Source organism: Lutra lutra, chromosome 5, assembly GCF_902655055.1.
Source record: "Lutra lutra chromosome 5, mLutLut1.2, whole genome shotgun sequence".
In the NCBI taxonomy this organism is placed as follows: Eukaryota; Metazoa; Chordata; class Mammalia; order Carnivora; family Mustelidae; genus Lutra; species Lutra lutra.
In genome coordinates this window covers 105,877,885-105,890,437 of record NC_062282.1, presented here as the reverse complement: position 1 = coordinate 105,890,437, position 12,553 = coordinate 105,877,885, and the positions used below count along the sequence as shown (strand labels likewise).

Genomic DNA, 12,553 nt, shown 5'->3' with positions numbered 1-12,553 from the left:
TTGTTCTTCGGAGGTAGAGTTCCCTGGGAAGACAAACCCATGAACAACTAGTTAACAATATACAGAAATAAGTTTGATATACAGAGAGACTATCTAGGCAGGGTAGCAGTGCAGGGCAGGGTGGGGGGAGGGGCGGCAGTAAGTGAAAGTTAACAGAAGTGACATTTATCCTAAGAATTAAAATTTAAGTCAGGCAGGAAAGAAGATGGAGAGCATTTCAGGCAAAGGAGCCAACACGTACAAAGGCAAAGTCATCATGAAAGGGCAGGACATATCCTAATGACAGGGCAAAGTTAGTTCTACACGAATGAAGCACTGGGCATTTTTTTTAAAGACTTTATTCTTAAGTAATCTCTACACCCAATGTGGGGCTCGAATCCACAACCTCAAGATCAAGAGTCGTGCTCTCTACTGACTGAGCCAGCCAGGTACCCCAGCACAAGGCACTTTTTATGGAGGGGGGCAGGTGTTGATGCCCGATAAGTATGTAGTTAGTAAGTAGATTTACCTAATCCTCTAGGTGACTTCTAAGACATATATATTAACCCTCCAATTTGCATTTAGTTAAAAATTAAAAAAAAAAAAACTGGTCTAAAAAAATCAACCATCAGCAAGCAGGTCCTCTTTTTTCTTTAGAGAAGGAGGCATCTTGGTATTTGAAATCATGTTGTCTACCCGTCTGTCACACTTACATTGCTGGCCCTGTTCAGAGCCAAGTCCAGGCACTGGTGCAAGACTTTCGGTGCCTTTCTTGCCTTTTCTTTCAGGATCCCTGAGTCAGAGTGAGGAGGATGTATTGGGTAAGCCTGGGTGAGGAAGCAATGAGATAGAAACACACACTGTGTTCATGGCCGCCTTACATGGCCAAGTCACAGCCTTACCCTGTTGGGAGTAGTCCTAAGAATTAATGTTATTGTTGTGGTTCCATCCAAACTTCTATCAGCTGGATGAGGATGAGGCTTCATTGTCATACACTTTATACATTTGCTTAGATCATCGACCCACCAATGTTTTTGTATCACTTTTTGACAGTTATTTTTGTTCAGGAAGGAATAATGAAGTGCGATTCACCATCTGTATATGACAACATTTGTTTTATTTTGACATTTCTTTTCTAGACAGCAAAATGTTTATAATTAAGTTTTCCCTCTGCCAGAAACATTGCTGAAAAGCTATTTCCCTGAAAAAAAAATTCAGAGCTTCCTTTACTAGTTGGAGTCCTCTTATTTTGATTTGGAGGTTTTTTTTCATCAAGAAGTCAGTCAGGAAATGAAACAAGAAAATTTTCTCATGAAAATTAATTCTTAGCAAGAACACAAGTTAACTTTTGCCCAGAAGAAAATTAGGAGAGCAAGTGAAAAGAAACATGTTTGAAATGGGGATACTTCTGTCATCTTTTCAAATTTTAATTTGTCAGATTGAACAGTCTAGGAAACCATCCCAAATGAGCTTGTTGTATTCTTGCTGCTGCTGGGATCAGTTTTCTGTCTAACTTCTTGAACTACCCAGGAGACTGTGCCAGAACTGATGCACGGCACCGTATTTCCTAAGAGCCCAACTGTGGATCCCACCGCTCTGTGGTTGAGTGGCAGCCGTCAGGCAGGCACCCGCTGTGTAGACGGAGAACCCTGGCAAAGCAAACTGCCCTCTTCATGGCACTGGTTGTGCCGTCAGCACTGGGACAGGGGAGTCCAAGAGAAGTCGTGGTGTGCCCGTTGACAGTGCTTTCTCTGCGGGGTGCTCTTGAGAACGTGACTGATGACAGAGGACAGAATCCCTTCTCATTGCTAATGGGAAAAGCTGCCCAGTGAGCTAGTGGCAGAAACAGTCCCGCTCACTGCAAGGGCACCCTCCCCTTGTAAGATGTGGAAACACCCCCAGCTCTGACGGTAGCCACAGTGGCCACCTTTTCTTTCCAGCACAGTCTGTTTTCCTTTTGGACTGGTACCTGAAGGGCTGCTCCCAGAGTCAGATAGCAGACCCAACCACCCTCCTTCTCCTCATCGCCACATTTCCGCCACCGCTGTCATCTTGTGATTTTTGTATCGAGCATGAGCAAGTACATGGAACTGAAAGAGACATTGTAGAGTATCTCCAAGGAGCGCATCTGTTTAAAATGGAGGCCAAGGGTGCCTTCCACAAGCCCTGGACCAGTATCGTTTATAGCAGTGTAGATAATAGAGCAAGATAATCATGCTGGCTTAGCCATTCTTGACCTCACCGCAGAGTGTAAATGTTTCTTTCCAGTGTCCTTTGGTGTAATTTGAACAGCAGCTCCTTTTAAGTTTTGAAAGGTTGGCTCTGGGTGTTGGATACTCTGTGAAGTATACAGAGTACAGAGGAAGCCCCTCTGTCAAAGATGGTGGCCTTTTGTTTTGAATGCACGGGTTTGCTCTTGTAAAGTTGAAAGTGTAGTTAGTAAACTGACTTGGGGGCCACCTGGGTGGCTCAATCTTTAAGTGTCTGCCTTCGGCTCAGGTCATGATCCCAGGGTTCTGAGATCGAGCCCTGCATCGGGCTCCCTGCTCAACAGGGAGCCTGCTTCTCCCTCTCCCACTCCCCCTGCTTGTGTTCCTTCTCTTGCTTTGTCTCTCTCTGTCAAATAAATAAATAAAATCTTAAAAGTAAACAAACAAACAACTGACTCGGGTGACTGGGCCTTGACTTTTTGTCAAGAAGAGATATAGGGTTTAAGGAAAGGTTCTTATAAGTCTGTGATGGCAAGTGGTGAGACAGATTGTCACCCACCCATGTGCTGAAGAATTGTCACCTTCACGTAGCCTAGCTCCACTCTTCTCCCTCCCTTCATGAAGCACAGAGAAGAACCAGGCACCTCGTGTGCTAAGGATCTGAACAGAAGCCTCCTTGGCAGGAGAGCCTTGAATTTCTTACCCACCAGCCACAAAGGTTCCTCTAAAGGGAATTATCATCACCTTGAAATAGCATCACCTTCTGCTGTATCAAAAGGAGAGTAAACCCTTTGCTGAGACTGTGGCTTATGGTTTTCATAGGGCAGGGAAGCATTCCATGACCTGTAGGTGTAAAACACGACACCCTGGGGGCTGAAGGCACCTGGGAAGTCATGCAGACCTTGTTCAAATGCTAGCTTTGCCACTTAATAGCTATTTGGACTTTTAAAAACTTCTTTTTTTTTCTAACAACGAAGTGCTTATGATACTAGACTGAGTTATAAATATTAGCTACCACTTACTGAGCGCTAAGGGTATCCCAGGTACCCAGCCAAGCAACGATCCTAAACAGTGTCATTTCATTTTCATCACAATACCTGAGCTGAGAATTCCTATCTCCACATTGAACATAAGGAAACTGGGGCAGCATATTGCCCTGGGCCATGCGGCTAGTGTATGGTTGGCAATCAGGCTTCAATTCCAGGTCTCTCAGACTTCAAATTCTGGGAGAGATAATGTAAACTTGAAGTGGTGCCTGGTGCATAGTAGGTGCTTACGAAATGCCAGTGCTTTCTCTTTCCATGTGTTTCCTGTGGTGTTGGTCTTGATTTCTGCGTTGGATTTTTACGTACAATGTTCTACAGACATTAGGTCTGTCCTACTGCCCTCCTGTGGTTCATTTGGATAACAGTGATTGAGGGGGAGATTTAATTGAGGTGTAATATGTATGCAAATAAGCATTCTTTCAAATGCGTCTGTGGAGTCCCCTAAGTATATGGATAGTTTTGGAGATAACCCATGATTCTATAACCTCAGTATATAAGAAATACCACTTTTTCCCCCCTACAGTCCAACTTAATTGCTAACTGAGTTCCCCCCAGCTGGTAAGATACTTAATTTCAGTCACTCTTGTAACTTCTCCTCGGGGTTCAACTTCAGTTGTCTTGGAAGAGAACCTTTCTCTTCCCTGGCACAGTGCATCAGATGAAGCTTTGTCTTGCCATCCTGTCAAGAAGGGAGGAATTTTTCTGGCAGTTATTTTTTCCACCCAACTGCTGTGTTTACAAGAAACATCTAGCCCGCTGGAGACATGTTCAACTTTCACACTTAAGAAAGAGTTCAAATCCCCAGGGAGGAGAAGTTTAATTTAGTTACCAGGGTAAAGGTTAGAAAGTTTTTCCTGGTGAGTAAAATTAAAAGGTCCCTGCTCATCAGGAGCTTTAACTCACTGAGTGCAATGTCACTTGTGGTTTCTTTTTGTGGACCGGGAGGGGCTCAGAGTACCTGGCTTCTTTCTCCTGTGTTACATGAAATTGCACACGTATATTCGCAACCTAGTCGTTGATTATTAGTACAGGGCTCTACCCCAAGCAGAGCTCTGTTTTTCAGAGATCCTGTCGGAGGGGATTCGAAGGTCTCACGTCAGACTGGTGCCATGCTGCCCTCTGATTATGTCTGTGTAATGGACGGAGTGTCGGGTGGGAGAGGGGAGGTTGGGACAGGAGCCAGTAAGGAGGGGGCATCTTTTTTAGTTCTTAAGCACCAGATGGTGCTTAAGCAACATAGAAGTCTTCTGTTCTTAAATGTGTCTCGTGTTGCCCTCATGCAAAGACCTAATTGTGTTTCAGATAACGGAGGACAGACTTTGGCAGGGGGCAATAATTGGCCCCTCCGAGGAAGAAAATGGAGCCTGTGGGAAGGAGGCATCCGAGGGGTGGGCTTTGTGGCAAGCCCGTTGCTGAAACAGAAGGGTATAAAGAACCGGGAGCTCATCCACATTTCTGACTGGCTGCCGACACTCGTGACCCTGGCGGGGGGAAGCACCAATGGCACCAAACCTCTGGATGGCTTCGATGTGTGGAAAACCATCAGGTACCTGCTCATCTTCCCTTTTTTTTCCCCTGTCAGGGCAGAAAGTGCAAGAACAGCCTGACAGGATTGAGGGGAACACGATAGCTTTTGTATGAAAATAATTTGGCTTACAAACAAATTATTTTTTTTAATGGAAATGTCTTTAGAAATATTGTAATTATATATATTTAACTCCTGGATTTGAGATTGTGGCCCTGTGTTTTACGTGAAGAAGAAGATAGTCTTCTGCTGCTCACCCTCTACAGGTGTTTTTTTTTTAAGCAGAGAATCTTCCCAAAGGGGTAATATAGGGTATTGTTTGCTTCCTGCCGGGGGTCAGGGACCCGCCCTGTCATCTGCTAGGAGAATGGAGGACAACGCAAGGGATAGAGCTACAATGTGAGCCAGGGAGTATCTAGTGAGCACCCATTTTTGAACCATCCCTGTTTTAGGGGTGGAGGAAGTAGGAGTAAATAAGACAGGAAGATCCTGGCTTTCATGGAGCTTATATTCTAGTAGAGCCGGGTTGGAGGGTAGGGGTAGGGGGCGGGGGAGAAGAAATAAATAAGTAAACACATAAATAAACAAGATGACTTCTGGTAGCAATAAACACTATGAAAGCAATAAAACAGCATATTGTGGTAGAGGGAGCGGGCAGGAGTGCACTTAGGAGCAGTAAGAGTAAGAGAAGTACACTAGGGAGCAGAAGCCAGACTCAGCCTCAGGTATGGTGGCCGTCCTCTTCCTGCTTAGCCGCCATGGTATAGAAAAATGGCACCCAAGGTGGGGACATACACACCTTCAAGGGTACAGGAAGAAAACTGCAAGTTATATTTTAATTTATTTTACCTTTGCTTAACAATATGTTTTATAAGGTAAATAATATATTAGAAGATTAGTACCTATATCCAATTTAGAAATAAATGTACATATATTGGAGGTTTTTGTTTTTACTGATAGAATAGCAGTTGTCTAATGCAATAGTATTTAATCTCAGTTTGGTGTTATAGAGGGAGAATAAGTGGCTGACTGACTAGTCCCTAGGGGCCAGGAGGGGACAACCTCCTCATGCTCTTTCCACTCCACATGCCTCATCTCAAAACTAGTAAGGTTTCTTTTTTTTTTTTTTTTTTTAAGATTTTATTTATTTGACAGAGGGAGAGAGAGATCACAAGTAGGCAGGGAGGCAGGCAGAGAGAGAGGAGGAAGCAGGCTCTCCGCTGAGCAGAGAGCCTGATGCGGGGCTCGATCCCAGGACCCTGAGATCATGACCTGAGCCGAAGGCAGAGGCTTAACCCACTGAGCCACCCAGGCACCCCTCAAAACTAGTAAGGTTTCTATTAGGAAATATGCAGTGAAGGAGGAATTAAGGGTCATGATAGCATGTTTACATCTCCTCAAATGGTTCAGAAAAAATTGAGTCTATGTATTTCAATTTATATTTCAAGACATACACACAGTGTGTATCTTTGTGTCTGTGTGTATACAGAGAGAAAAAATACAAACCGAGTCAAATATTAACAATAAGATAATCTGGGTAGAGGGCATAGGTGTCGTTTTACTATTTCTTATTTTTGCAACTTTCCTTAAATTTGATATTATTGCCAAATAAAATTAAAAAAAAAATAAGTGGCCACACAACGGCCCATCTTTCCACAAAGCCAACTGACAGGAGTCAAGTAGTTGATGTTTTCCTTAAAGTATTCCCTCTTCAAATCGCTAGTCTACTCTGTCCCCAAATCCCAACCCAGACCCACTTCATTCATTTATGTTAGCTACCTGGTCTGTGTAGACATTTAGGTTTCTAATCCACAGTGCACAGTCTGGATATACCATCATTTAACCAATCCCAAGTGCTAGATTTACTGGTTACCTCTAAACTTTATATTATCAAATTTTATGTAAGTGATAGTATTAAAATAATAGGGTTTGGGGTGCCTGGGTGGCTCAGATGGTTAAATGTCTTAGTTCATCTTAGCTCAGGTCTTGATCTCAGGGTCGTAAGTTCAAGTGCTGCACTGGGCTCTACCCAGGACAGGGAGCCTCCTTAAAAATAAAAATAAAGAGGCACCTGCATGATTCAGTGGGTTAAAGCCTCTGCCTTTGGCTCAGGTCATGATCTCGGGGTCCTGGGATCGAGCCCCAAGTCGGGATCTCTGCTCAGCGGGGAGCCTGCTTCCTCCCTCTCTCTCTGCCTGCCTCTCTGCCTACTTGTGATCTCTCTTTATCAAATAAATAAATAAAAATCTTAGAAAAATAAAAATAAAAACACAAATAAAAATAAATAGTAGGGTTTGACATAAGATTGCTTTATGCAAAGGAAGTTTGATAGCTATTAAAGTTTTAACACTGAAGTTTAAAATTTCCTGTGAGCTTAGGAGTGGATGAAAGGAGCTTTCGGCAGGGCTGTTCAGCCTCTCACAAGCATGGCGTCTGTTCGTTCCTTTGTAATGAATCTCATCCAGGAGGTGAGACAGAGGAAGGTCTTCACTTCCTGTAGACCCAGGGGAAAATCTGATTTGATTTGTATCCTTTTTCTTTTAATGATTCTGCAACTCAAAGTTCCCAAGTTTTCTTTAGAGAATTTACCAAATTTAAAAGATCTTTCCTCAAAAAGCAAAATTTGAAGCATCAGGAAGCTCCTTCTTTACCTTTTCCTACTCTCCAACTATTATTTCAGTCCTTCTTTTTTTTTTTTTTTTAAAGATTTTATTTATTTATTTGACAGAGAGAAATCACAAGTAGGCAGAGAGGCAAGCAGAGAGAGAGGAGGAAGCAGGCTCCCCGCTGAGCGGAAAGCCCGATGTGGGGCTTGAACCCAGGACCTGGGATCATGACCTGAGCCGAAGGCAGCGGCTTAACCTACTGAGCCACCCAGGCGCCCCTATCTCAGTCCTTCTTATAAATCAATTCTATTTGCGGGGGGAGGACCCTAACCAGCCCCAAATTGTCTCCTCCTGTTCTTGCCTGAGAAGTTGATTTTTCAGTTTAGATTTGATGACCAGTTTATGATTTGCCATTTAAAGAGAGCTCAGCCATAACCATATCATTGAACAGCTAAGACAAGAAATAAAAGTTTTTCTCTCATTAGTTGTTTTGAAAGTTTATACTCATTATTTGCTCATTCATACAAGATGATATTTTTCTTTTTCTTTAAAATATTTCTGCCCCTATTTGTGATCTAAATTGGAGATGTACACATGTGTTCCATGGTCACTCAATTTTAATTTCCTTGAGTGTCAGTAATATATACTCACTGAGGTTAATTGGCAAAGTACCGGCAATAAAAAAATCACCCAAATGTTACCTGGAAACATGCTACCATAAACATGTGTCATATTTCCTTAAAGTTTTTCTTCCTAGCATTTTTTTACTACCTTTTTCCCTCACTTAACACATCATCACTTTTGATCATGTCATTCAAGAAACTCATTGCAAACATTATTTTAGTGACTGCATATTCTGTCTGAATACTACTGACATACTTACTGACATACTTAATCATTCCCTTAATATAGATGGTTGATTTTTATTTCTTTATCATTAACACCAGAGTAAAGAATTTCTTCATAAAAATCTCTGTCTATATTTTGGATTTTTCCCCCTAGATAGAAATTATTGAAAATTAAATTATTAAACTAGAGAATGACTTCTACATATTGACTTATTTTTTTTTAAATGTCACAGTTTTATTGGATACATTTTTAGTGGTTTTTTTTTTCTTTTGTTGCTGTGGAACACAGACCTTGAAAAAGTCTGCCTGATTTTGGAGAGTGAAGAAGATAGGTGTCAAGTTAAATCTGAGGTCGATTTTGTTAAAATGTCTCTATATTTCATCATTCGATGATGAGGCAACAAGTAGCAACCAGAGATGTCTGTTCAAGGGACATGTTGGGTGGTTTGTGTTCTGTCATCCAGTGAAACCCATCACCTCACACTTTTCTCTCCTCTGACTGACTTACAACTGGCGAATTCATAATGTGAGGAAAAATGATATAGCTTAACTTCATTTTTCTAGCTCTGTTGAGATATAAACATTTTGTAAACTTAAGATGTACATCATAATCATTTGATACACATATATCCAGGGAAGTGGTCCCCCAGTAAGGTTAGTTAACCGGTTGGTCACCTCTCATAGTTACTATTTTTATGTGTGCTGGGAGAACATTTAAGATCTCCTCTCTTAATAACTTTCAAGTATATAATACTGTATTGTTAACTATAGTCAGCGTGCTGTACATTAGACCTTCAGAACCCACTCACCTTATAGCTGGAAGTCTGTACCCGTTGACCAACATCTCCCCATTTCCCCTACCCTGCAGGCCCTGGCAACGATGATTCTGCTCTCTGTTTCTAAGCGTTCCAGCTCCATCCACTTTTGTTTTTTAGATTCCGCATATACGAGATATCTTACACCATTTAGAGATGATCATTTTGAAAGCATTTGACAGACATTATAACATTGTGTTCCAAGAAAGTACCAATGTACTCTTACTCCACTGGTATATGAGAATTCTCATCTCCTTCACAAATTTTCCTTATATAGCTTTTAAAAACATCTTTGTTAAATATCATAGGCAAAATCATCTCATTTTAACATGCATTTTTTTGGTTATTAAAGAAATTAGTTTTTATATGTTTTATATTCCATTTGTATTTTCTCTTTTGAAAATGTTTGTGACTTTTCTACATTGATTTAATGAAGTTTGTGTTTTCTTGCTGAAATCAGTTTCTTTTTTGCTTTTTTGGTCAGAAGACTTTTTCTGAGCCTGAAATACACTAAATATTTTCTTCAAAGTGTGGTGCTTTGATTTTCTTCCATATAGTTCTTGAACTGTTGAGAGATATGTGTAATGTGAGGTCAATATCTAATATCTATTTCTCCAGGTTTTTTATTCATAGACCTCTTTGAGACTCTGAGAGCTGTGAATTTACACAAGAAAAGTACCTAAACATATGCACAAAAGTTGGGAAAGAATTAATTTTTGTGATATTCAGCACTGGTAATACATTCTTTTCTATGCGGCTACACATAGAAAAATATGAGAAACATTCTTTATATACCTGTCTCATAAAATTTTTCAAAGAAAATCTGTTACTTTTTTTTAAGTTTATGTAATTTTTTTTTTAAGATTTTTTATTTATTTATTTGACAGAGAGAGAGATCACAAGTAGACGGAGAGGCAGGCAGAGAGAGAGAGAGAGGGAAGCAGGCTTCTTGCTGAGCAGAGAGCCCGATGCGGGACTCGATCCCAGGACCCTGAGATCATGACCTGAGCCGAAGGCAGCGGCTTAACCCACTGAGCCACCCAGGCGCCCCCTTTTTTTTTTTTTAGTAATCTCTATACCCAGTGTGGGGCTCAAACTCAAAAACTGCAGGATCAAGACTTGGATGCTCTTTGGACTGAGCCAGCCAGACACCCCTCTCTCATTAATTTTTAATGCAAAGATTAATACCTACTTTATGATAAGAAGGAAATAAAGCAAAAATTTCCAAGCAAAGCCAAACTTGAACTTCAATTTCAGCTAATCACTAATTGCACTGTGAAAGCTGTTGCAGTTTCACTTAAAGAAGCAGGAGAAAGTTTTGAGTGGTTTTTATATGACAACGTATGAGTCATGCTTGACATCCAGTTTTGATTTTGGTTTTGTTTTGTTTTGGTGGCAAAAGTGTTGTAAAATCCTGGCTTGCAAAAGTACACCATAGCAAATGGAGTCAAAACTTTGTAGTTCACTTTGCCAAATAAGGGTAGGCTTAAGTTGAGAAATAGTTGCATTCAGTTGGAATTACTTCTTCTGTCCCCGGCTCGCTGAGGCTGTTATCTTTGGCAAAGTCTAAGTCTTTGATGTTTGTCCACATCACCAAATTTTGGATGATATATCCACATTTCAGTCTTAAGATTATATTGATTATGAGTAACCTTTAGAAGTTTGGCATGTTTGCTTCTGCCTGCAAAGAAATTGGAAAAAGTTTGGTCACCCTTGACTACAGATTGGGGAAAGTCTCTCTTCAGTGTTAGAAGGATAGTGAACTCCCAGCGACCCATCTCTTATAGAACAGGAGCTCCCCATTCTTGAGCAGCATATGTAATACTGACTACAGGGCTTTAGCCAAGAGATATGGCCAAAAATATTGTCCAAGTATGCTAAACCATGAGAGAGTGGGCTTTCCTTTTCTGTTTGAAAAAAAAGTAAAATGGCTGCCCATAGTTTAATTAAGCATTTTAAGACTTTTCTCTGGAAATCCAGCACATTTCTATTCAGTAAGTGAAGAACTATTCTCCTTCAATTCCTCTTTCTTGATGAAAGACCCTGAAAAATGACTCACCCCCTCTGGCCTTGAAGTTGATGCTTCTCCCAGCATTAGGCAGGCCATCATTCGTTCTGAGTGGTGCAACCTTTGGCGCCCATGAATGCTGACAGAGAAAGCATCCAGTCACATTGACATCTGGAGCTTCTTTCTCCAAAACATCGAAAACAAATGGACAGCCAAGTGTCAGAGACACTTGATCTGTGCCCAGGGTTCTGGAACTTTCTTCCGGTCAGGTATTTACTTGGAATGCCAGTTTCAAGATAATGCTAATTTTTGAAAATTTCAAAAGGGTGTCCTGAAACAGGAATCCCACTGATAGAGTTGGCCGTGCCGTGAGCATCAGAGGTTTCGCTAGCGGTATCGTTATCAGTTCCTCTTAGACCTGCTTCCAAATATTAAAATTTTAGAAGAACTGGCCGTTCTGGAGAGAGTGACATTGTTTGCAACAGGAGCTCCTTCAACTGCTTCAGTTTTTCTTCTGTTTCCAACCACAGTGCATGTTTTCATCTGTAGAGACACAGCTTCTCCAGGTTCTTTCCAGTTCTGTATAGCTTTTTCTGCCTTTCAACGTGGTAAGCAGCCTGTAGGTTGCATTAAGACATTTCAAATGATCGATATCTCACAATGTTTTTTCTCTTACTTTTTTTAAACTTATTTTATATTTAATTACACTTATGTAAATAAAAACAGAACCCCCTAATCATAATGGTAGGTACCTTTTTTCTTTCTTATGGGAAACTCTTCTTGATGTTATAACATGACAATAGTGACAAGCAAATATTATCTGATGATGTAAAATATTTTAAAAACTTAATAACTTCAAAACTTAAAACTTGGGGCACCTGGGTAGCTCAGTTGGTTAAGCATCTGCCTTTGGCTCAGGTTATGATCTCAGGTTCCTGGGATCTAGCCCTGCATTGGTCTCCTTGCTTAGTGGGGAGCCTGCTTCTCCCTTTACCTCCCCCTCTGCCCCTTGTGCCCACACTCTCTCTCAAATAAATACATAAAAGCTAACAACAATAACAACCCACTATGGTTTCAATTTCGAGAGGAAAACTGAAGGGAAAATACCATGAAGGCCAGTGAAACATAATGGTCAATAAGCCAAAGGTCAACAACCTCTGAACTAAGATGATACTTAATCTCAAGTATTACCAAAACAACCCAGACTGATTATTGAAAAATTATTGAATAATATTTACATTATTATTATTATTATTGAATGTTTCTGTTTTCACTGACTTTAGTACCACTTTAATTGTATTTTAAGTTCTTATTACTCCTGTCTTCTGTCTTGGTGCTCTCTGGTTTAGTTCACTGACCTAGCTGTTCTCATGTTAACACTTCACTGTTGTAATATGTAATCTGTTGTAATATACATTTTAAAGTATGTTTAAATACCTGGTAAAAATTAGTTATCTACGTCTCCATTCTGTTTTCTTTACAAAATTTTCTTGACTAGTCCCACTTTTTAAATTTC

General features: G+C 40.7%; 1 protein-coding gene across 1 annotated transcript in view; it reads left to right on the top strand.

The window, feature by feature from the left end:
* ARSB (arylsulfatase B) overlaps positions 1-12,553 on the top strand; it is a 169,430-nt gene that overhangs the window by 79,913 nt on the left and 76,964 nt on the right. Inside the window, exon 5 of the mRNA XM_047731752.1 lies at positions 4,538-4,781. Within this exon, the coding sequence (XP_047587708.1) occupies positions 4,538-4,781 (244 nt within the window). The remainder of the gene's footprint in view (positions 1-4,537; positions 4,782-12,553) is intronic.